This window comes from Trichosurus vulpecula, chromosome 5 (assembly GCF_011100635.1).
Source record: "Trichosurus vulpecula isolate mTriVul1 chromosome 5, mTriVul1.pri, whole genome shotgun sequence".
NCBI lineage: Eukaryota > Metazoa > Chordata > Mammalia > Diprotodontia > Phalangeridae > Trichosurus > Trichosurus vulpecula.
The window spans coordinates 105,677,781-105,703,793 of record NC_050577.1 but is presented as its reverse complement, the minus strand read 5'-3'; the positions used below and the strand labels follow the sequence as shown (position 1 = coordinate 105,703,793).

At 39.3% G+C, this 26,013-nt stretch overlaps 1 protein-coding gene across 1 annotated transcript in view; it reads left to right on the top strand.

Annotated features, from left to right (window-relative positions):
* Positions 1 to 26,013, top strand: part of AGK (acylglycerol kinase) — a 99,286-nt gene that overhangs the window by 61,778 nt on the left and 11,495 nt on the right. Inside the window, exons 7-13 of the mRNA XM_036758483.1 lie at positions 654 to 686; positions 2,990 to 3,084; positions 7,354 to 7,423; positions 13,058 to 13,137; positions 22,531 to 22,588; positions 24,309 to 24,456; positions 25,112 to 25,209. Of these exons, the coding sequence (XP_036614378.1) occupies positions 654 to 686; positions 2,990 to 3,084; positions 7,354 to 7,423; positions 13,058 to 13,137; positions 22,531 to 22,588; positions 24,309 to 24,456; positions 25,112 to 25,209 (582 nt within the window). The remainder of the gene's footprint in view (positions 1 to 653; positions 687 to 2,989; positions 3,085 to 7,353; positions 7,424 to 13,057; positions 13,138 to 22,530; positions 22,589 to 24,308; positions 24,457 to 25,111; positions 25,210 to 26,013) is intronic.

Here is a 26,013-nt window from a genome sequence, read left to right as displayed (position 1 = left end):
GCCCAATAGTAGGGAATACAACTTTTAAAGCAAGTGAACATAACGTAATTTGAGAAAGAACATTAATAATTACATGGGTCAGAAAGATAGGAAGATGAACCTAACCAGAGCCTGGAAAGAGGGGAAATATTCTAGCAGAAATTGGTATATAGGGAAAGTGGTTTGTAGGCTTAATGGATGAGACTGGGCAAAGTCATGAGAAGTAAAACTTGATGGTATTTAATGTTTGTTGCTGGCGTTGTTTTAGTCTGAAAATGAGAGGCTGATAATTTAGTTTTGAATAAACTGAAAAAGTTAGGAGGAGGGGAATTTCAGCTAGGTTATAGGGAGAAGGATCATTGGCTTTATTGAAGATTGTGGAGTAGTGTGCTGTAGGGAATGTTTCTGAGAAGTTTGAAGGAGTGGAGTCAAGGGAGAGGCCCCAAACTGGCCTTAATTTTTCTAGTGTAAGAGAAAGCAAAATGATCTGCTGTAAATGGAGACGGTGAGGGGATAGCATGGGACTCGAGTAAGAAAAAAGTTTTAAAACAGTTACATTGGAGGTTAAGATAGAAGTAGCACAAAGATGAATTTTTGTAGGTTTCTATTTAAATTGAATCTAATTCTGCAAGGTAAAGGAAATGCTTGCTAAAATCTCTTCCACTGCTTTGTAGGTTGTTACTGGACTTCTTCGAAGAGTAGATGAGGTAAGCATTTAGAGCTTCTAGGCTCTCAATTTTGAACATTTCTCCTTCCTTTTCTTTCCTTATTCCTTTGTCCTTATTTCCTTTCCCTCTATCTTCTATACTCTTCATTGAAAGAACTTCCTAGAATGGGCTTCCTTGATTTGGGGGAGAAAAAGTACTCAGGAAGTACTGATTTCTCTCTAACAAGGCATTTTTATTATGTCAAAGTAGATTGTTCTACATAACAGGTCCATCTAGGGCTTTTCCAATAGCTTGTACCCACTGTTGCTTTACCATATAATCTTTCTCCCTCCCAGCAGAAAAAAAAATCATTTTCTAAAGAATCTTTTCTACAGAAACAGTCTTTGGGAACATTTCTATGCCCATCATTTTTATGGTATTTGCTGCATTTTGGTGCCCTTGCTACCTTCCTTGTCTCACTCGCTCCTCATTTCTCTTTGCCTCATTTGGGAATTTCCCATTAGAATCACATCAATTACAAAACCAGAGGAACCTGGAGATGGTTTTTTCTGCTTCCTAAAGAAACTTGAAACGCTCTCTTAAGTGGTGTGGTAGGGAAGGTGAAAACAGTGATTAAAGTGTCAGGAAGTTTCTCACCCTGGGTTACTTCCTAGAGGGCCCAGGGAGAATCTCCTTCATGAGACTAGAAGTCAATGTGAGTAACCAAATTGAAGAGGAAATAAATTTACTAATGTACTAGGGGAGATTGCCTTTTTGTTGTTAGTTGTACTCTCTTCCTAGTGTACAGATTTGATCTATATAGTTTTTCTGACCTCTCAGAGTACACAGCTAATTAAGCAGCATTCTTCAGCATTTAACTGGACCAATTGAAAGCTGATTACTGGGAGTAATGGGAGGTTCAGCTGTTTGTTGACTGCTCAACTAGGCTATTAATGAAGCCTTCTGGAAAGTCCCTTCCAGTCACATCATATATTTCTAAAATGGTGTCTTTGCCTCCTCAGAAGCCAACTTAATTTCTTTTGTAGGTCGGATTCAATTGAGTCATATTGTAGAGCTTCTGGGTTCCCTTGGTCTAGAGTTTTTGACCCAAAGACAGCTCGTGGGGAATGCAGATTTTTAAGCCATCAGAGTGCAGTAGTGTAAGTTGCAGAGTTGTGTAAATTAATTACTTTAGAACATCTTGCTGTAGCATATTACAGGTCATGCAGTTTATTATGATTGGTTTATAACATTGGAGTCTTCATGGTATAAAGGAAAAATAATGATTAAAAAAAATGGGTTTTTTAACTGAAAAGGATAGCTATGAATCATCCAGGTAGAACTCAAAGGGCCCTTAGAGGTTATGTATTACAGCCCTTCATTTTGCAGGTGAGGAAGTTGAGGCTCCAAAGGATAAAGTGACCTGCTGACCAGCATAGTGTCACCTCGTAGTGACAGAGCTGGGATTTGAACCCAACTCCTCTGAATCTAAATCCAGTGTTCTTTTCATTACACCACTGCTTCCCTCTGTCATATTTAATTCTGTTTTGAATGATTGTCCTTTGTTCTCAAAGAGGATCATGACATCAGGAAGATGATGTCATGACTTGGAGGTGAATTGGTTTTAAGTGAGAAAGGGCTGTGCAAAGTCACTAGCCTCACTTCCTCTTCTGGGTCCAGTGGCCAGATATAGATCAGGACAACTGGAGATGGCCCAGGGTCTTGAATGATAAAGCAAGTCTATCTCATAGACCTGTGGATTTTTAAAATTTAGACAATTAAATAAAAATATTTTAAATTAAAAATATTAAAATTAAATCTGATTTAATTTTTTAAATCAAATCCAAGTGTTTGAATTCTCTACTCGGCATTTGCAAATTGGGAGAAGGGGGTACTTAATTGATTCTTTCTGTTTATTGTTATTGTATTTCCATCGGTCTATATCAGGGATGTCTAAAATGCTGCCAGCAGGCTGCATGCGTAGAAATTTACATAAATGCTTTAGTAAACAAAGCTGAGCTCCTGCAAAGCTCTCACTAAAATGGCAAATCAAAATATATTGTCTATTGTTTCAATAAAAACCTAAGGTGGGACAGCCCTGGTCTATATGATCATGGCCCTATTCATCTCACAAAACACTTTTCTAACTTGTTGGCACTAGTGGGTTCTCCAGAATCTTTCTGCCAAATTCTAAGTCATTGTTCATTGATTGACTGGTTTGAAGAAGTGCCCAACTACTGATACCTGCATGCCATTTCCAGGAATGGGGATTGCACTGCCATAACTAACATAGCTATGGTCTTTTTTTTAACCTGATTTTTTCCTGTTTTTTTCCTTTTTTTTCTTTTTCTTCACCTCTCCAGGTTACCTTCAGTAAGATTCCCATAGGATTTATCCCACTGGGACAGACCTGCAGTTTGAGCAGTACTCTCTTCCCCGAAAGTGGAAACAAAGTCCAGTAGGTTGTGTATGTGGGAATTTAACATTAATGAATGTGAGGGAATGGAAGGAAGAACTCACGTGTATGACGTAGCTCATGTCAAAGTGTTGTTAGCTGGTAGTCACATATCAAAGATATAGAAACAATAATTATGTGAAAGAAAGTGATAATGATGAAACCATATGCCAAAATTTATGGGTTGTCACTAAGGCAGTCCTTGGTGGGGGGGAAATTATATCCCTAGAAACATTATTAAGTAGAAAAGGAGAGTATCAATAAACTGAATATTCACTTAAAATTAGCCAAAATAAACCCTAAATAAAGCAAAAAAAAAAAAAAGAGGAAATTCTGAAAATTAGAGGAGAAATTGGTAAAGTAGAAGCCAAAAAGATTATAGAAATGATAAACAGAACTGAAAATTTTAAGTCACAGAGAAGATCCAAGATAGAGGTAAATTAAAATAGTTGTAAATGTCCTGGTAGGATTTGTAATTATCAAGAAAAGGGTTATTATGGGAAAGATAGTTCTTGAGGTCAGAGATAGGAATTTGAATAAATGGCTTCTCCGTCCAACAGTAATGCTTCTGGTGCCCCCTGTCAGTAGAACTTGGAATTGGAATTGTTGTTTGCTTTGTCTTCAGTGATAAGTAATAATGATCCCTCTTTCTAGGTCCCATTTCCAAATGTACTCTTGTGAATAAGATAGGGCCAGAGAATTGAGAGTAGCCATTGCTTGAATTAAACCCATCCTTTGGTCTCATTGGTATAATCCTATGAACAAATGAACTCACAACCTAATATTGCCTTTCAGGGGTAACTTCAGTAGGTGAAGTCTTTATACCCAACAGAAGACAAATAGCTCTGGCCCCTAAAATATGATAACCACAAACATAATTTCTTTTAATAACTTTTCATCAGGTGAAGAATCTTGGAGTAAGAGTCAAGAGACTCTTCTGTTCCCTCTTCTTTCCCCTTAAAAAAAAAAGTTTTATAAACCTAATGTGGTGCTAAAGTGCTCTTTTGGTTGTTAGTACATCTGTGTAAATTTCAGAACTGTTTTCTATTTTTCAGGCTTTCTTTAAAGTTTATTTTAGGGGCAGCTAGGTGGCGCAGTGAGTAGAACATCGGCCCTGGAGTCAGGAGGACCTGAGTTCAAATTTGCTTTCAGATACTTGACACACTTACTAGCTGTGTGACCTTGGGCAAGTCATTTAACCCCAATTGCCCTGCCTTCCCCCCTCCAAAAAAAAAAGTTTTTATTTTATTTTAGTGGTTACAAAGTACTAGGCCATTTAATGCTTCTCTGTGTATATAAGTGTTCTGATCTCCAAAGAGTACCTCAGATATTTAGCAGGTAAACAAACTCAAATCACATCTTTCATTAAAACTCCTCTAGTGATTTGGCCCTTAATAACAGCATGTAGCATTCAGCTCATCCCCAGCCACCCTGAAACCAGGGATAGATGCAAGAAGCCTATTAAATTAGCTGGGCTTGTTCTCTTCAGGTAAGATTCTCAGGGAGGCAGATGAAACACATTGAATTGATAAGAGGTTTATTTACCTGACATAAACCTTCTGTGCCTTGGATCTTGATTGCTTTGGAGGTCTTCTCTTTCCTTCCTTTCAGTATTGATCAATTGACCTGCTTTAGCCAACATATCCTTGCTATATAATTTAGGAAACCTAGAGGCAGAACCTTTCCCTTGGAGGGAAAATTTGTCTTTGGAACTTTATATGTATCCTTCTCCTTTCTACCTATTCCTTTATCCTCATTACTTGTGGCCTGAGGCTACTCTTTTTCAGGCAGAAGGACAAACTCACATTTTTAGGCTTGCTTATCCCATAATTAAAATATTACTGTTTCTTTTGCTACTTTTAAAAATTAAATTAAAATTAATTTGTAAGCATATCCAAAGGCTCTTGTGTAATCAAATCAGCCAAGCCTAGGTTCAGAATGTTTGCGGCCTCTGGTAATATGGCAAATGCCTGAGGCCATCTAAAGAGAGCAAGATACTGCTTTTTTGTACTGCTGTCAAGATGTGTTGCACTGTAATTACCTTAGAGGAAAAAGAACCTTGAATGTCGGGGTTGTTGAGGTAAATGAGTTAAGGATCCTATCCATTCTGGTTTTCATACTAAAGTGTGGGGATATACTGAAGTGTTACTTTTCGGGTGCTTTGGACAGTTGCTGAACAATGACACTTAAGGCCAAAAGTTGATTGACTTCTGCTCTTCACTTTAAGAAACATTTTGGAAATGATATGCCTGAATTTTTAAAGACACAACAGTGTTCTCTACGTGAAGGTGAACATAGTTCTTTTAATCAAAAACTACTAAACTCTTTTAAATCTACAGTAGTGTTTCTAGGGTTTTGCTTAAGGTAAATGAAATATTTTTTTAGAGCCGTCAGTGTTTCTGGTCAGTTTCTTTTTGAGATGAACATAATTGAAATGACTATACAATTTCCCCTTTCCTCAAGTGGCTAATGCCATACTTTAAACTGCTAAGTGCTCTATTTTCAGAAGATAAGTAATTCAGCCCCTTGAAGACAAAAGAGAGGAAGTTCAAGTGGACTCCAAACTGCTTTCTCCTTTTTCTATTTCTGGAGATGAGCTACAAGTAGCCCCTGCACAATTTGGGTGGCTAGGGGATAAGAAATTTAGGTTCATATTTTACCCCTGAGGCCCATTAGCTATTTGAGCCTGGGGAAATCACTCCTCTAAGCCTGTTGCCTCACCTGCCTCATCATTATCTAATAGCTATAGTATTTACTTCATAGTGTTGGCATGAAGATTATTGATAATGTACACAAAACACCTTGTATCTAAGTACTTTGAAGTGAGAACTATTATCAGCTCTTACCTGGGTGATTTAATTCTCAAATATCAAAAGAAAAAGTGAATTCTCTCTTAAATTTTAATCTGGCTACTTGAGAATTCAGACTATATATAACTTAAGCAGCTGCTCAAATATGCATGTTTTTGAGGCCTTTTTTCAATCCTCATTCTCCTCTACCTCTTCTCTCCTCCTTGATAATATTCTTCCCTCTAGGTTTTCAGGACACTGCTCTCTCCTGGTTCTCCTGCCCACCTGACTGCTCCATCTCTGTCTCCTTTATTGGTGCCTCCTCCAGAGCACACCTCTAACCTTAGGTGTCCCTCAGGAATCTGCCCTAGGCCCTCTTCTCTCTTCCCTGTAGACTGCTTCACTTGGTGATCTCATCACCTCCTTGTGTACTTCATTACCACCTCCATGTTGACCTTTCTCAGATCTCTCTGTCCTGCCCTAACCTCTCTGCTGACCTCCCATCTCAAATCTCCAGCTGCCTTTCAGACGGCTTGAACTAGATGTCCAGTAGACATCTTAGACTCAATATGACTGAAGGACTAAACAACCATGCAGTGACCTGTCCACTAGAGTTCTTAAAATGAGTGCTGCTTAATTATTTATCTTGCCTGTAGCTTGTAAGGTGCTTTTCAGCATATAGTTCCAAGCATTTATGCACCTGTAACGGTGATAGTTAGCCTCTAAGGGGAAGTGTGTACTAGAGATCTGGGGGACCGAATGTCCTGAGATTCTGTAGTTGGAGGAAACTTCAACTCTCATATTTCTTATACTCATGTTCTTTGACTCTTAAAGGGATGTTTTTGTTCAGTGACTTCAATGTCTTGGCAAAGTACTAAAATTATTATTGGTATTTTTATTATCATAATGTTTTGGCTTCATTCCCATAGTATTAATTGCTAATAAATTCAATAGCCAGTCGTCTTTATTCTTTTGTCCATATCAGGCCTTTCTGCTATATTTGTGTCTGGTGTCTGACCTCATATATAGCCTATCCCAAAAGTCTTAGGGCTATTTTAGGCTATTAAAGGTAATTAAATAGCTATCTGAATAGGTGCTTAAGCTATTACTTAAGGTAGTGTGGAAAAATTCACTAAGACTTTTAGAACACCTTGTAGAATTCTTTTCTTTTGACTGTTTAAATACTAGGAGAGATATGTGATCCTTATTATTTCTTAGCCATCCCTCACCCCTCATGCCTCCTCCCACCAACACGCTAAATAGACTTTGCATGTGTCTCTTCTGTGTGTCAGTGCAATTAGGAAACTCCTGTTCAGAACCTGCTTTTCAGACCCCAGCAGGTTTGTGAGCATAGGCAAGTTCTTTCAGACCCTGTTTTCACATCTGTAAAATGGATAGAATACTACAGTACCTGCCTCACAAAGTTAGCGAGAGTATTTTGCATACCTTAAAGTGATATATGAAGGTGAATTATGTCTTTTAGGCACATTACAGATGCTGCATTGGCCATTGTGAAAGGAGAAACTATTCCGCTTGATGTGCTGCAGATCAAGGTAGGCAAAGCCTTTGAATTTCTGCTGAGGAATTACTTGCTGTATCCAGGTTCCTTTTCTAGTGGTGAAGTTCCCTTTTAAAAAATTAGCAGCAGGGAGGGTCTAGTATGTGTAGGCAAAAATAAAAATCCATTGCCTTGTTCTAGTCGTTAAAATTATTCTGATATTTGGAGCTGACTGTTTATACATCGAAGGTGTATAAATCTTTATGTTTATAAAAGGAGTGCTCTGTACTGAAGTAAATGCTCAAGGCCCTTTAAAATCTATTCCAAGATGATGGATAAGATTAAAGCATACTTTAAAAATGCTGCTAGTTACAAAGGAAGCTAGAATCTGCTCTCAGACGTTTCATGTGGCTCTTTTATTTTGCCTGCTTGAGATAATGGTACAAATGTTGGGCATTTTTTTCTGCTTTCCTTTTTCTGCCACCACCCTCAGCCAAGCCTGTATGTTCTTTTTATATGACTGCTGTGTGATACAGCAGAGAAAGTGTCTGGAGGCCAAAGATGGAGTAGTTTGGCATTGCGACAAGGCGAGATAGAGAGGACTCTTCTTGACCATACCTGTCATCTCAGCATCTTCTCTTTTGTTTTTCTTTTTTGTTTCAAATGCTCCTATTTTGTGAGTTGATTCAGCCATTGTTGGTTTATAACTACTCTTTATACTGCTAGTATGGTCAAGGAAGTGAAGACCATCCACAGATCAGTTCTTAGGTCCTTAGAAAATGTCTCATTCCAGACTACTTTGGTTTCTTTTGCACCCAGCTAAGATAAATGTGGCCTGGCTTCCTGGAGCAATCTCTTTGTAGATTAGGAAAATAATTATTAACTGCAGCTTCCTTCCCCCTGTGCCACCCCTTCCTCCCCTCCCCCTCCCCCATATAATTATATCCATGTAGTCCTTTTCAAATTCCAGTTAGGCATGTAGTTAAGAATTCTCTGGAAGGTATTGCAGTTGAGTGAGACATTTTATTCCCATCAGGTCAGTCGTGTGGTAGCTGATAGGAGTAGAATCCTTGCTAGGTGACACAATGAATAGACTCCTTCCTGGAGTCAGGAAGACCTGAGTTCAAATGCTGCCTCAGACACCTGCCTTGGTGTCTCCATCTGTAAAATGGGGACAGTAACAGCTTTTACCTTCCAGGGTTGTTGTGAGGATCAAATAAGTTTATATTTGTAAAATGATTCGCAAACCTTAAAAGCACTACGTAAATCTTAGCCAGCATCAGCATCATCATTAATATTATTATTGTACCTGAAATGTACATGGAACCATGACTGGCTCTCTTCTTTCTAATGTCCATTTAGAGACTTTCTGGTTATATCCACGTAGAACTGTTTTTATTTTTTGTCTTTATTTCCCGAACCACTATCATTGCGTCTTAGACATGCTAAGTGTTTAATATAAATGAATGAATGGCATGTAGGATAAAATGAGAGGGAACATCATTTCCCTGACTACCCTCTCCTCCTTCTTTTTTTCCTCACAGCTTAAGTGCTGTTCCCTGAAGTGGGGTGACATGTATGAGACCCATAGTCTTCAACTGTGGTAGGCTTCTTAACAGTCAGTGGTTAATTCCTCCTTTCGTTTGAGGTGTTCTTGACAAATAGATGAATGCTTCTTCTAAGACCAGAAGGAGCTGATTTCTGTTCCCTGCCCTAACACTGCTCAGCTTAGTTAAATTCCTCATCAAGCCTCCGGGCCAGGTTCACTTAGGGAGTTAATCAGTAGGTGAAGTTTTGTTCATTGGCAGTGTTCAGTTATTTCAGTTGTCTGACTCTTTGTGACCCCATTTGAGGTTTTCTTGGCAGAGATACTGGAGTAGTTTAGCCATTTCCTTCTCCAGCTCATTTTTACAGATGAGGAAACTGAGGCAAACAGGGTTAAGTGACTTGCCCAGGGTCACACAGCTAGTAAGTGTCTGAAGGCAAATTTGAACTCCGGTCTTCTAACTCCAGGCCCAGTGCTCTAGCCACTTTTCCACCTAACTGCTTCATAACAGGTGAAGTATCCCTATTCAGTTCATTTAAATTCTTTATAGGTGAAGGTGTGCCCCTGGTTGACCCTCTAGGTACCTAAGAGACTAGAAAGATGAGTAAGATATGGTTCATGCTCATAAAAAATTTTTAGACTTACAGGGAATAAAACAAGTGTTGTATCTGGTATCACTACTACCTGAAAGGTGATTTTCTAGGTGAATATCTGTGGGTCAGTGTCATTCTCCCTTTCTTTATGCAGGGTTAAGTCTTCCAAGACCAGTTACACTAAGAATAGAATCTCCCAGGCCCAGAATTTCCTCTGCTCCAGCCCCAGGTTCCCACACAACCGTTTAGAAGGCTCATCTTCTCCAAGTCAGGGATATATTCATCTTCAGCCCAAGAAAGTAATTCTTCATCTTAGAACCTCAAGGTGTCTTCTCACCTCCCTGCTTCAGTCAGTGTTTCATTCCCCTTCTGCCATTTTCCTACAACCTGCTATTGAAAAATGTTCAACTTCATCAGCAAAAGACAGCGTGGAGGCAATTTCCAAAATAGTCTTGGAGGAATTTGGGCAGGATGTCTTCTTGATTTCTCCTTTAACAGAGAGTGGTTGTGTTGTTGTTCCCCATATAAAAAGTCCACCTGTGGATTAACAGATCACACCTCCAAGTGGCATTCATTTACTGTTGAATAATCACTGTAGTGCATCTGCCTCTTAACCCGGCTCCTGCCACAGTTTTCTCAGGTAGGGACAAGCTGTTTGTGTAGTCTGACTGCCTTCTTACTGCTAAGCCTTCCCAGAAGAGAGACTCAGGCTTGAAGGACTAGGTAATTAATACACTGCAGCCGTCTTAGCCCTTAAGGATCCAGACTTTCCTGTGCTAAAGGAGTGTTTTTAAATGGTATCCCTAAGTGTATACATCTAACTCTTCCACTCATAATTTGAGCAGTAGCTCTTTGAGAACTTAGATTTTCATCGCTCCTCTTCCCCATTTAGTCTGTGTCTTGGCTGTAGTGCATTATGATGCCAAGTCCTGTCAGTTCTTCCTTCACAGTATTTAACACCTGATTCTCTGGACTAATTCAGTAGCCTTTTGGTTTTTTTTTTCTCCTTCAAGTCTCTTCCCCCATCTAGTCTGTCCTCTACTCAGCTATTGAAGCTGTTTTTCTAAAGGGGAGGTCTGACTATGAACCCCCACCCCCATCTCACCTCCAGGAGCAAATATAAAAAACTCCGGTTTTCAAAGCCCTTCATAACATGGCCCCCTCCTACCTTTCAAGGGGTCTTACCCTGTACTCCCTGCCATGTATTCTTTGATCCAGCGTCACTGACCTCCTTGCTGTTCCTTATACAAGACATTCCACATCCCACCTCCAGGTATTTTCACTGGTTGTCCCTCCTACCTGGAATTCACTCCCTTTTCATCTCTACCTTCTGGCTTCCCTAGTTTCTTTCAACTTCCAATTAAAAATCCTACCTTCTACAAGAAGCCTTTCTAGATCTCCCCTTAATGTTAGTGTTTTTCTCCTATTGATTATCTCCAATTGATCTAGTATAAGTCTTGTTTGTGTATACTTTAATGTTGTTCTCCCCATTAGACCATGAGCTCCTAGAGAGCATGGACTGTGCCTTGTATTTCTTTGAACCCCTAGTACTTAGCACAGTGCCTGACACGTAGTGGGCACTTAATAAATGTTTATGGCTAACTAGTACTATATCTGGCACATCTTCCTTTACCTATATAATGGGTTCATTGTACCTAGTTAAAAGAGAAGGGATCACTTCTCCCAGAATGGAATCCTTTGGAAGCAAGCCTAGATTTGAGGAAAATTTGACCTCCCTCCCAGAAACCAGACCTTTACACACAAAAACAACCTTGTGTGTTGACAAACTGGTACAAAATATCACCCTTCCTCATAAGATAAAGTAGAGGACCTGGGACCTGTACTCCCTGAATACTGAATTGGATGTCGTTATACTTGGCTCTTTCTTAAGATTTTCCTCAGAGGAGACATGTTGCTGAGAATGTTTTCTCTTGCTGAAAATGACACTTTTTCCTTCAGTGTTTCACACTGTCCATTTGTTTCATCATTCACAGTTGGCATCTCCTCCATTGATGTAGCTCAAAACTCCTACAAGTTTTAGGAGATAAGATGCTGTGGCCAGAAAAACTTATCACTGGGTCATTAGCCTTTTGCTAATGAACTTTTCAGGATTTAGCTAGTCTGGTCCTCAGATAGTAGACACACAGCCCATCCCCAGATCCAGACTCAAGCACTGCTGGGACTTAAGTTTCACCATCATAGCCTTCAAGAGCCCAGAGCCATCTATCTTCATACCATGATGAGGCATCAAAATTAGCCTTTAGTCAAAGATGACTATTGAAAATTCATAGTATACTTTCCTTCTCTCCTCAATAATTTTAATGTGGCCCGCATTTTCTTCCTGTGATTTTGAGGAATTTTTGGTTCTATTTTTTATTTTTTCAATTAGCAACCTTTAAAAAAAATTATTCTGGCCTTCCCCACTATCCCTCCTCCACTAAGTGAATTTTAAAAATAAATAAAGCTTTCTATAAATAGCTGCATAGTCCAGCAAAATGTATTCCTATGTTAGCCATATCTGAAAATAGATTTTAATCTCGTCAGGAATGAGTGGTATGTTTCATCTTTATTTTTTTGGACTTGTGGTTAATCAGAGTTTTAAAATTTTACAGAGTTGTTTTTCCTTACAATGTTTCTGTCATTGTATAAATTGTTCTTTTTCCACTTACTTTGCTCTGAATCAATCCATATAGGTCTTCGCAGTTGCCTCTGAATTTGTCCATTTCATCATTTCTTATGGCACAATAGTATTCCATTATATGTACCATATTTTGTTTAGTCATTCCCTAATAGGAGGATATGCCTTTAGGTTCCAGTTTTTATGTTTTTAATAAAATATCTAAAAACAAAGAGTGAAACTTAGCCTAAAAACCACTTGTGGCATATATAAGAATAGTTCTCCTATAGCCTTGGACCCATCTGTATTCTTTCTATAGAGTTTAGTCTATATCATTTATCTTTGATTACTGAATATTTCCAGACCAAAGGTTCATTTCATCAAAGTTCATGTCACTACTGTTTTTCTGTCTGTGTCTTCAGGGAGAATTGTTAATTGCTCATACTTAGTTTCTTCTATCTCCAAAGGTGTCCTCAAATTAAAGCCCCTATGAGGTGAATCTCATATGTGACTTTTCTTCTGCAATTATACTTTTCTTAGGACTCACCCTAAATTTCTGTCCTACACAGTATCTTACTTTCATATCAACCAAGGCATAATCTTCCCATCTGCTCCTCTAATCTTTCCTTCCCAGGAAATCATCCTGCACATCTTAAGATGAAATATGGGCAACCATACATACCTTGATACTGAGACAGGCACAAAAAGTTTATGCTGATAGTTCTGCCTCTTTTGTCATGATCCACTGGGAGCTGGTATCCAAAAGAGCCAACCCAGCTGATCAACAAACTTTAGCTCTTCTGCTTCGAGTGAGATGGCAAACTATAAAGTTAAAACCCAAAAAAATGACTGTTAAAAAATTTAAAATTATGTTAGTATGGTTGCATTTGTTGGGATCATTAACCTCATTTCCTGTGTTTACTTAACTTACAGGGAGAAAAGGAGCAGCCAGTATTTGCATTATCTGGTCTCAGATGGGGATCCTACAGAGATGCAGGAGTCAAAGTTAGCAAGTAATGTAGTATTATTTTACAAATATGTGATGTTTTTTCTTTCTTTATATTCTCTTTATTAGGGTTTTCATTGAGTGGTATGATCATAGTTTTTTGAAAAAAGATTCTATTCATTTATGGTTTTAGAGATACCGTATTTCATTCATTTTCTGTGTTTTTCCTACCCCATTTGGCAGACTTCTAAGTTGAGTTTTATTAATTAATTAATTTTTAGTTTCCAACATTCACTTCCACAAGATTTTGAGTTCCAAATTTTCTCCCCATCTCTCCCATCTCCCTACCCCAAGACAGTGTGCATTCTGATTACCCCTTCCCCCAGTCCTCCCTGCTATCACCCTCCCTCCCCTTCTTATCCACTTTCCTTCTATTTTCCTGTAGGGCAAGGTAAATTTCTTTTTTTTTTTTAATTTCTTTTTTATTTTTAGTTTTCAACATACTCAGTTCCACAAGTTTTTGGATTCCAAATTTTCTCTCCCTCCCACTCTTCCCACCAACCCCCCAAGATGGCATGTAATCCAATGTAGGTTCTACATATACCTTCACATTGCCCTTATTCACATAATAGTCCGGTTGTAATGAAGAATTATAACCAATGGAATGAATCATGACAAAGGAGAAGCGAAACAAAAGAAAAAGGAGAAAAAAAAAGAGAGAGAACAAAAAGTTTGTCTCAATCTGCATTCAGACTCCATAATTCTTTCTCTGGATTGTGCATAGATTTTTCCATCATGAGTCTTTTGGAGCTGTCTTTGAACCTGGGCAAGATAAATTTCTAAACCCCATTGCCCGTCTATCTTATTTCCTAGTTGAAATAAGTTGAGTTTTGTTTGAATTATAAGAGTAGAGGTTATTTTTGTGGAGGCCGGCCATCCTTAACACAGAGAGATTGGGAGAGCTTCCCAGCTCATGCTGATGTTGTCTGAGGAAGGCAGTAGAGTCACTATTTCAATGCAGGCCTTCTGAGGGGGAGAGTGTCCAAGTTTAGAGCCATGATCACGGTGTCTTTGTGACCTGATTGGCACAAGGGAAGCACTTCATGGGTCTTGTTTCTATACCAATGCGTAGAAGGGCTTCTCCGAAAGAGGGAGCACCCTTTTTCTTACACTAGGAGAGCGAGGGATCTCTGCCTTGGAGGGTAAGGAAAGAGGTTTGGTCATATAATAGCCTGTCATAGAAATAAAAAGTGGGAGTATCGTGGATCTCTCATGGAAAATGAATTCATTTGTGGAGATCTCATCAGGGACTATAGAATTGTTGCAGTTAGTGAATCAGTAAACATTTACTAAGTATCTGCTACATGAGGACATTGTCCACAGTTCTGGGGGAGATAAAAGCATAGCTGAGACATGGGCCAGTCTTCATGTTGCTTATAGTGTAGTAGGGGGTTGGGACACAAACACAGAGAATTAAACAATATTGCATAAAAAGTGCAAAACAAAGTGGTGTAAGAGGTTCTACAGATGGTTGTGTTACTGATCAGGTGATCAGGGAAGGCTTCATGGAAGAAGTGACATTTGAGCTGGGCCTTAAACAAGTATTTTTCAAGAAGCAAAGATTCCATGACTAAGAGAGAACATTAGGAAAGGCCTGAAAGTGGGAAAATGTTTTCAGGAAAAAAGAGAGTAGTCTGATTTTGCTGGGTTAGTCATAGAGGAGGGATAACAGGAGGTAAGATGGGAAAATGAAGGCTGATGCCAAAATATTGAGGGTCTCAAAAGCAGGTAACAGAAGTATGGATTTTATTCAGTAGGCAATAGAGATCCACTGAAAAGTTTTTATTTTATTTTATTTTTTATTCTGAATTTAATGAATACCAACCAAAAAAGGAATATTTCCCTAAATAAAGCAGAACTGAAAAAGAGGGTGATATCTGAAACTGAGAATCGTCATTACATATAGCTTGCTGTTTAAGTATATGATAATTCAATATGTCACTTCCAAAGCAGTCTGACTGCTTGTATTTCCTTAAAAACTTTGGGTTTTTATGTATCTTTTTTAAAATGCTTCAATGACCCTCTTTCCTTTTTTTTTTTTTAAACATCTATCCTCCACTCCCCCTCTCTTCCCACCCAACAACTTCCCTTAAAAAAAAAAGAAAAATATTATCCATAAGACAAATTATCATTGAAGCAATGCACATCCACACATTTGCCTCCATGTATATATGTATGTCTATACGTAAAGATGCACATACGCGCGCACACACACACGACACACGTGTATATATCATTCTATACCCAGAATGTATCACCCCATTTTCAGGAGGTGTGGGTTGTGTACTTCATCAAAAGTCCATAGTTGGTTACTACAGTTATCAGAATTTTATCATGTCTTTTATCTTTGTTTTTCTTTACAGTAGTGTTGTTACTGTATGAATTGTCTTAGTTTTGCTGACTTTACTGTACATAAGTTCATGCTAGTTTTCCCAGGTTTTTTTTAACTGTGACTTTTGTCATTTCTTATGGTGTAATAGCATTACCATGAAAGTTTTTTGAAAGAGATGAGCAACACAACCAAATCTATGCAAGTGAAAGCTTCTCTTCTTTTGTCTTTAAAAATTAAATGTTTTGTTGAAAATTTTATAGCCTCCTAAACTTTAGTAGCCATTTGCAGTTTAATTTCAGTGAATAAAATATAAACATCTTCCCTCCTCCCCCAATCTTTTATTGCCAACTCTCTTTGCTCCCATTTGTCTTTTTAATCACATTTGTTCCTTTTGTCTTTCATGATTATCTCTGTCCCTTATTTAGGTAAGAATTTCCCCCCTCCGTCCCTTCCAGTCATAGTTATAAAACATATCTCCTTCCTTTGTCCTCTAAGTTTTAATGATATGACCGTTTCATCTTTAAATTATTTATCCGTTTGTAATTTATCGTGGCTTGTGGCTTATGGCATAGTGTAGTTGTCTAAAGCCAGAGTTCTTAACTTGCTTGTGTGTGTCATAGACTTCTTTGGCAATCTGGTGAAGCCTCTGGATCCCTTCTCAGAATATTTTTAAATGCATAAAATAAAATACACAAGATGACAAATTAAATGAGTTATATTGAAGCATAGATACCAAATACATTTTTAAAACAAATTCACAGATCCCAGGGTTAGAACTCCAGGTTTAGACCTAATTTCTTCTGGACTGCTTTCTGTTTTTCCCAGTAATTTTTGTTATATATAGAGTCCTTACCCTAGTAATTAGTGTCCCTGGCTTTATCAAACACTATACTACTATATTCAGTTGTTTCTAGATGGTGTTGACTATCTCATCTCTTCCATTGGTCAATTTTTATATTTTTTAAGGACTAAATCTCTTGATGATTACTTTTTTTTTTTGGAAGGGAAGGCAGGGCAGTTAGGGTTAAGTGAATTGCCCAAGGTCACACAGCTCGTTGAGTGTCTGAGGCTGGATTTGAATTCAAGTCCTTCTGACTCCAGGGCCGGTGCTCTACTCACTGCGCCACCTAGCTGCCCCAATGATTACTTCTTAATAGTATAGTATGAGATGTGGTGTTGCCAGGTTCCCCCCCACCCCCTTTTAAAAAAATATTCTTTTTAAGATTCTTGACCTTTTGTTCTTCCAGATGAATTTTATTTCATCTATATCTATAAAATAATCCCTTGGTAATTTGATTGGTAGTTTTAGATAATATCAGTGTTTTGTTTTGTTTTATCATACTGCCACAGATCAAACATGAACAATTAATATTTCTCCAATTATTTAATACTTTCTTAGTTCTTCCTTATTCCAGTAAAAAGTGTTTTGTTGGTGTCATTCTATGTCCTGAGTATGTTGCCAGGTGTTATTAGTAACATACAGAAAGGCTGATTTTTGTGGGTTTATTTTCTGTCTTACTACTAAGGAAATTTATTCCTGCAGCAATGTGAAAGACACATCATAGCAGGGAAAGAGTGAAGGTGAGATGGCTTGTTGGCAGATTATTGCAAGGATCCTGATAGTTGTCCTAGGGTGGTGGCTGTAGGACCTAAAAAGAGGGGACACATTTGCATGAGATTGTAGAGGTGGGCTTGACAGGACTTGGTAACTGATCGAATGTGAGAGTTAAGTTAGAGAGAAAAAGAAAAGGACAACCTTAAAGTCTTTATGGGGGAACCTGAGTGCAAGCAGCACAGGTAGCACAGAGCAGGGGCAGCAGCAAGCTCCTCTGAAAGCAGCCCAAATATCCATTCCAGGGCTGAGTGGTTCTTCTTTCATGCCTCTGCCAGGAGAAATAGGACTTCTAGACTGTCCCTTTGCCACCATCACACAGAACTCTCTGCCTTTGAGGTTTACTACATCCTTTGTTATGACCTGATGCAATTCCTTCTCACAGGTTTTCAGGGGTTCACTACCTGGTTCACAGCTTCCCTTTCTTTCCACACCTCTGCAGTTTTACTTGGGTACTTCCCCATACTTATCCATCTTCCCTCAAATACTCAGGCTTGCCAGTTAATCACTCTCCTGAACTCCTGTGAACTTTTACCTTCACTCTGTCTTAGTATTTGCAAGGATAGCCATACCCTTGATCCCTCATAATTGTTTTATTTCCATGATCCATAACTGGAATTTCTCTCCTCAGTCATAACCTATCTTTTAATCTTTCCTTCTGCATCCTAAATCTAGCCTTTATTGTCACTGTAACTTCTAGTCTCTTTCCCACTTCCCATATTCCCAGTCTGTCACCCTTGCTCTAACCTTCCTTCTTTTTCTTCTCAGGCTTGACCTTGTGGGTAACTCGGTCATCCCTATATTATCAGCTCTCTCTGCATCCCTCTTTGTCCTATCAGCAGTTTCACCTAGCCAGCCCCAACCCTGGGTTATTCCCACTATCTGCCTTCTGCATTCTAACTCTTGTTTACTGAACATTTTTGGAGAAAATGAACTGACTGCTGACTCGATTCACTACAAATTTGTCTAATTTCTTTTTTTTGTTTTTTTTTTTGGGGGGGGCAGGGCAATTGGAGTTAAGTGACTTGCCTAAGGTCACACAGCTAGTACATGTGTCAGGGTCGGATTTGAACTCAGGTCCTCCTGACAGCTGCCCCCAGATTTTTAAAATTTCAAAAGGATTCTTACTGTAGCAAAGTAGTTCTCTTATTTTTCCTTGACTCACTCTTTCACACTCTCCACAGTAGCTGTTCCCAACCTTCTCTTCTCAGAACACCTCCATCATTGTCTCCTGCCATCATGCATCATAAACTCCCTCTTCTCCTCAGTTCCTGCACCTCTTTTCACTTAACCCTTCTCTTCCCCTTTGGACTAGTCTCTGAGGAAGAGGTTAAAGTGGTCAGCCCTTCTCCTTATGCTTCTGAGCCCATCTCCTCACACTTTTAGGGAATTGGTTTTCTTCATCCTTCCCTCTCCCATCTTCAATCCGTCTCTGCAAATATGTTTCTCCCTAATACTTGAAGGAAAAAAAACAACAACCCTTTTACTTGACCCTGCTTGTCCCTCAAGCATTGGTCCTATTTATTTCCTTTTTACAGCCAAATTCATAGAAACGTTTGTCTGCATTCACCTCCTTTTCCTCACCTCCCACTTACTTCTCCACCCCTCACAATTAAGCCTCAAACTATTCCACTCAATAAAACTGCTCACTTCATAGTTAACGGTTTATTAATTACCTGCTATATCTCATAGTCTCTTGTCAGTTCTCATCGTTCCTGATCTCTGCAGCATTTGACATGGTTGACACCTCTTTCTCCTCCTGCATACTTTCTCCTTTTTGAGTTTTTGTGGTGCTACTTGATTCTGATTCTTCTCTTATTTGTCTGACCACTCCCTCTCAGTTTTCTTTGCTGACTTATTATCCAGCTCCTGCCAACTCTGCTTGGGCATATCTGAGGTCTGTGTCCTAGACCCTTATCTTTTCTCTTTCTGTACCTGCAATGAGGTGGCTCAGTGGATGTAGCACTGGGCCTAGAGTCAGGAAGACCTGACTTCAGATGCAGCCTTGGACACTCACTAGCTAAGGGACGCTGGACAAGTCACTTAACCCTGTTGGCCTTAATCCACCAGAGAAAGAAATGGCAAACTGTTCTGAGATCTTTGCCAAGAAAACCTCATGCAAAGTCATGAAGAGTTAGATGTGACTGAACAACTGAATAGTATCCAATGATTTAATCAGCTCCTGTGGATTTATTTATTCCCTCTGTGCACATGACTCCCAAATCTACGTATCCAGCAGCCCTCCTTCCTTACTTAAACTTGGGTCTTATTTCATCAACTGCTGCAAAATATCATCACTTGAGTGTCCAAAATAAAACTCACACATACAGTCCCTCCCTCCCTCCCTCTATCTCTCTCTCTCTTTCTCTCTCTCACAGGTCCTCCTGCCTCTTTCCCCTCCCTCTTCAATCCATCTCACACACAGATGCCAACTTGATACTCAGAGCACAGGGTTGTCTACATCATTCCACTGCTCAGGAAGCTTCAGGAGTTTGTTGCCTCTAGGATCAACAGTCAACTCCTGTGTTTGGCACTTAAAGTCCTTCACAGTCTAATTCCTGCTTGTCTTTCTAGATTGGCTTCCCATCAGTGTCCCTCACACATACTACACTTTCAGCAAAACTAACTTGACTTCTCCTTGTACAATGTTTTATCTCTTGTGTCCGATATTGAACTGACAGTCTGTCATGTCTGGGAATGTTCTCACGCCTCACCTCTAGTCCCTGCTCCTGATACAGAAGGCCTTTGAGATCTCCCTCCCCAGGTGTTAGTGCTTCTTCCTTCCCAGAATAACTTTGTATTTTGTTTGTATTTGCTTATGTTGTTTCTGTGTTGCCATTACATTACCTCTTGCCTGGCAGGGACTATTTGACTATTTTGTCTTATTTGTCTTATTTTGTCCTCAGGCCTTAGGGGAATAGATTTGTACTTGGTAGGTGCTGAACAACACCTGTTGAATTGAACTGAGTAATGAATTGTATCTTTGTACCTCTTCTAATAAAGTCTGTCACAGCCAAGTATTTTGTTAGTGCTTACCCTCTTTAGTTATGGAGATATTGTTACGTTCTGCACATCATCCTTGTATGTATTTCCTCATCTTTCATTTGCATCTGTACTACAGTTTTGTTTTTATTTTTTTAATTTTACAAAACCTTCTGTTCAGTACGTAACCAAATTTCAACATCTCAGCACATAGAAAACTTGTTAGTAGCCTTTTTGAGAAATGTGTGAGTGGGCAAATGGTGCAGCTGCCAAGATGTATTAATCACCACCGTAGTGCAGATACAGCTAAGCACTGATAGAAATGTCCTACAGACTTGGCTGGGCATGTGGCTGTGCTCCATCTGGTGACAGCTGTCTGATCAGGGCATTTTAGGATGCTGCTTGATATACAGTTTAACGTCTTAAATGGGACCATCCACCAACTGAAATGCCCTGATTGGTCAATGGAAAGAAACCAGGCTGACAGGACTGTTTCCTAGCCTGCTGAAGAATTGCATAGTGTCAGGTCATAGCTATTGGAATGTGAGGGGATCTGGAAGTTTAGAAACTAGAAGCCTTAGCAGGGAAATGGGGAAAGTTCACCTGTTTTGCAACTGAAGAAATAGAACTTTTGTTGGAAGTAAACTGTATAACCTGGAGAGCTTACCTATTCAGGAATAGAGAGAAGGTCCTCACTTTCTTATCAGTGGGGATCATCTCATTCTCCTGATTAATAACTTTAATAGCTTTCCATTCCCTAATGGATCAAGTCATACCTTCTCTTTCAGGTTGAATTGGAGGTGACAGTAAAGACTCCACCATAATCTGGCCCTATCCTACTTGCCTGATCTTGTCTCTTATTATTCCTCAATGCACTATGAACTCCTTAAGGGTGAATCCTTTCTGTGAGGATGCACTGGCCTTTCATTTGCACTTAATTGTTAGTTACATTGAATATGTATACATGTCTCTGGCTTTACTCTGGTCTTTCTTAGACCTGCTTGTTTCTGATCTTTTCTCATCTTGATGTTCGTACCATGTATTTAGGCACAGGATCATATTCATTTTAATGCTTTATCATGTAGTGGAATTTTGTAGGGACCCAAAAGGGTCATCCTTACCGATCTGGGTTGGGTCCCATAATAGCAGTAAGGAGTCAACCAAGAGTAAAATAGGTACCATTTCTTCCAGCTAACCAGGGCAGATTTCTAAGAGGGACAGCGGTCTACTCTGAGCATGACTACATAAGGGTCCCCTTATATAGAGATTTTTAGGGCACCTTCAATAAGTTTAACATTATTCAAAGTAATATTGTATGAAACAAAGAAAAGAAAGATGCTTATTCATAAAACAGATGGTTATATGAAAAGAATGGTATATTTATTGGGGAAAATGTGTGTTCTTAGCTATTGGAGATGGATAAGGGCATTAATGTCTGAGTATAGCTATTCTCACTTGAAGAAATCTGCCTGTTGGACCACATGGGAATAGGACTTTCCCAGGACTCTAGGATCCTCCACCTTCAGTAACTAAGTCTTTTGGTTTCAAGAGGTGAGAATGGAAACACTGAAGGACACTGCTGTAGCTGTGTCCTTCAGCTCACAATAAAATAGCTGAAGTCAGTGTGCCTGGACTTCTTTTTTCAGGGGGAAAGTGGGGAGGATCTTTGCCCACTTCTCTCATAATCACATACTTTACAGTGTTGTTCTGTATTATTTTATGTGTTGTCTCCCTGACATGATTATAAGTTCCTTCAAGTCAAGGATCAAGTCACATATTTCTCTTGTATCCCACAGCATTTGGCACAATTCTGAGCACTATTAGGAGCTCAGTAAGTGTCTGTTGAATTGTATCAAGGGCAGATAAGGTGGAGTGAGAAGTCAGTTATTTATGAACTTTAAGATAAGGATCTACCTTGGGAGCCTCTCAAACCCCGTTGCTAGCTGCCTCTCCCCTGCAACTCATCACATAAAAATTTACTGCTTACATACCGTTTTAGACTGTAGCTTAGTCCCCCATTCCAGCACATTATATTGGTACTAGCAGCAGTAATCCTTGCCTTCATGTACAAAGACCACTGCTGCCTTCTCCATTGTCTTTCAGTGGATCTGGCTTCTTCTCAGGGTTCTAATGGCTTAGTTCACGACCCAGCCAAGCCTTTTCATTCTTCGCCACTCTTGCCCATGTCTTCCCATTAAGCCTTCTGGACTGACCTCTCATCATGCAGAAATATCTGTTATTGACCCAACGTGCCAGGATAAGATGATTTTTTTTTTACTCACACAAGTTCATTTTTCTGACCTTAGGTCTAGGTATGTCCCTCTTAGCATTATAGTCTTGAGGTACTTATCACTATGTATGTGAGGGTACAGATATTTACATTCATGTGTGAATGGTGCAATCAGATGGATAGGACTTTTGGAGATGTTGCCGATCATATTTTCTGATCAGAATTTCATCTTGATCCATTTCAGATACTGGTATCTTGGACCATTAAAAACCAAAGCTGCTCACTTTTTTAGTACTCTTAAGGTAAGTATAACACAAAATATGGAAAATTGCAATTAGGACTCTTTTCATTTTGTTTGTAGTAGAAAAGGGAAAAGGGGGTGAGTGGGACATATTTCATCTCATTTTGCAGAGGAATTGCATATGTACAAGGCTACATCTCCAAAACAGGAAATATACACAATCTATTTGCTGGCAAGTTGTCTTGTCTCATACCTACCCATTTACTTTCATCCCTGCCCCCATCTACCCTTGTAACACTACTTAACCTATTTATTTATTTTCTGCTATTGTTGAAATCGTAAGCATGCTGACTTATCTTTGTGTAGATATCTATTTATCTGGAAAAATGTGTGTGTTAATATAAATGTGTGAATAAATGTGCCTAGATAGACTTGTCTGTGTTTAGATTTGCATCTCTCTGTATTGTGAACAGATCTCAAATTGGAATAGGTATGTATTATTAATATTATATATAAGCTAAAGGATAAGTGCCTTTTGTGGGTTGATTGTGAAGGGAGAGTCAAAATAGCTAACTGGGTTTTTAGGTTGTAAAGTCTGGGTAGAAATAGACACCTTTCTTAAGCGATAATTACAGGAGGCTTTATATCAGGGGCTTTTTTTAAAAATTTTTTTTTTATCAGGGGCTTTTTAACTGGAATCTGAACTTCAAAATATATGCATGGTTTTAATATATTTCATGTCAATGAAACTATATTTCAATATAATTAGGAGTTTTTTTTTAATCCTATGTTTTTTATTTATGCATTTAAAAGTACTCTGGGAAAGTATCTACAAATTTCAACAAAAGGGTCCACGACACAAAAAAGATTAAGAAATTGCTTTATATAGAAGAGTTAGGGTTAAGAAGCCATTTATATGAAGAAAAGAACGAAAGTTTTAGGATTTGAGGCCACAAAGGGTAATCTGGAATATGAGATTTTGGTGGCAGTAAGCCACTTAACCTCCCTAATGCTCAGGCAACTCTCTGAGTTTATCAGTTGCAGAGAAGGTGCCAGCCTGCATTGGTTTAAAAAAAAAAAAAAAGGAGTTTCTTTACTCTCTAGCCCTGAAATCACAGGTCCAGTTCCCATCTCTGCAAATGAAACATTAGATGTCTTTACCTTTGGATGCTCTCCAACTCTTGAACCACAAATGACTCTTTTAGGACCTCTGTTTTCTATATTAGAACATCTTCTTACATGCCCATTTACAGGCTGTGTATACACACGCACACACATACGCATGTGCACATGCACACGCACCTCTGCACTGCTGAGCTCAGAAGTTCAGAGGGGAGGAGCTAATTTGTGAGAGACAAATGAAACCAGAGATGGCCTAATTATGGATTTGGAAGCAGAAAATTAGTATCTTTGTCCTTCACTTAAGTAATCCTTGATATAACTCAATAGTTTTGTTTTTATTAGCATCTGTGTGTGTGAATTGAATTTGCTATGGAATGATTCACTCCACACACTTACTACCATTGGCTTTGGCTTCTTGGTGTATTATCTTCATGGTTTTCCATCCTAAAAGGAAAGACTGTCATGTACTAAGTTGTTGGTTTGAAGGAAAGATTCCTTAAATCTTTTTGTGATGAGGAATCAGCTTTAGGGATTCAGTCTTCAGATTCCTTCTAGGGCCACAGATTTCACAGGGAAGAAAAGGAAATTGTTGCCTTTCTGCCCAAGATTTCCCAAGAGTTGTCATTAGCAACATTTTTTTAATCTTCATGTTAATCTAGGAGTGGCCTCAGACACATCAGGCCTCCATCTCGTATGTGGGACCCACTGAGAGGCCGCCCAGTGAACCAGAAGAGAAGCCTCCCAGGCCCGCTTTATATAGGAGGATATTCCGAAGGCTTGCATCATTCTGGACGCGTTCTCAGGATGGTGAGGGAGATTATTTAGAGGAATGGGATACCTTCTCTCTATTCAAAAGTGCCCTCAAACAGCTTCCCTAATCAATCAATAAGCATTTATTATGTGCCTACTATGTACAAGCGCTATACTGGGTGTAAGAGATACAAATAGAGTAAAGCAGTCCCTTCTCTTGAGGAGCATACATTCCAAAAGTAAATATAGGCATTGCTCAAGCTGGGAAAGACCTTCAAAGGTCATTTGGGTCATCCTTTGCTTCTAGTCAGTACAGCACTCAAACTGCCAAATAAACTAGTCTGAGTTCTCTGCCCCAGCAGTATTCATTATATGGCAGCATATTAAGCCCAGCGGATGGTGGTTAGAACCTCTTGTGTTGTTGTGTTTTGTTTTGTTTTTTGTGGCAAAGAATGGGCTCCCTCTTCTTTATTCCTTTTGCTGCTGTTCTTGGTTGGAATGTTTCCTGCATGGGTCTTCCACAGTGACTCTAGCTCTTCCTCTCCTCTGTGTATAAGTGAGGTGTGCAATAAATAAAGCAGAGGAAGCAGAAAGACTGGGCCAGCAGAATGAAGTGGAGCTGAGCAGCTGACAACCCCAGTCATTTATTTTGCATTGGTAGTAGTGGAGCACTAATGGAAGTAATTGACCTGTGCCTAATGGATTCACACAGCCGACTCCCAGAAGGTAAAGCCAGAGGTCTGGAAAGAAGTGCAGCTGTCCACCCTTGAATTATCCATCACAACACGGAACAGTCGACCCGACCTGATGGTAAGAGGGTCAGGTTATAAATCGGTATTTTGTGTCCTTAAGTGAGGCAGCATAGGTCACTTGGTTTTTCTACAACTCAGTGTTTTGGTTTGTACCATGTAAACGAGTGAAAGGATAGAGATGGAAGGGGTGGGGGGAGAGGTATGAAGGGGGCCATGATGTGGTGGGATCCCATGGTGTGGGATGAGGCTAGTGAGGTATGGAATCATAGAATGTCAAAACTGGAAAAAACCTTAGGGAACTTGGAGTTCAGCTTTTTCACTTTCTAGGTGACAAAGCAGAGGCCAAGGAGGTGAGGGTTCTTCTGGAGCCTCTGACTAGGATCTAGATCACCTGATTTCCAGTCCAGCTGTCTTCCTATCACAATGCAGTACCTCCCCAGCCATAAGCCAGCCAGCTTCTTGGGCTCTAGTAGAAATTTCCAGCCCTGCAAGTGTTGGCTTAGAGCAATCTTCAGCTTTTCTGCCCTTGAGGCCACTTTGACAGGGCACAATCCCTGTAGGCTGTCAGCATAAATTTTAAAACACAGTTTTATGTGATCTGCATTGTGATCCAGCCCAAGGACCTAGATTACATATTTTGGAATCACTGACTTAGAGAGTTCCAGGATGATTGCTAAAGTGCCTTAGATTTTTTTACATTGGTGAACTAACAGAAAAAGCATATCCTCTTTGTCACTTGTTGTGATGGATGATGTTAGCATCACAAATGGACTCATGTGTAAAAACCAGTGAAGTCACAAACTAGTCAGCCCTTCCACAAATTGGCGGGTGCTGACGAAGAGGATAAAAAGCCCGATCAAGA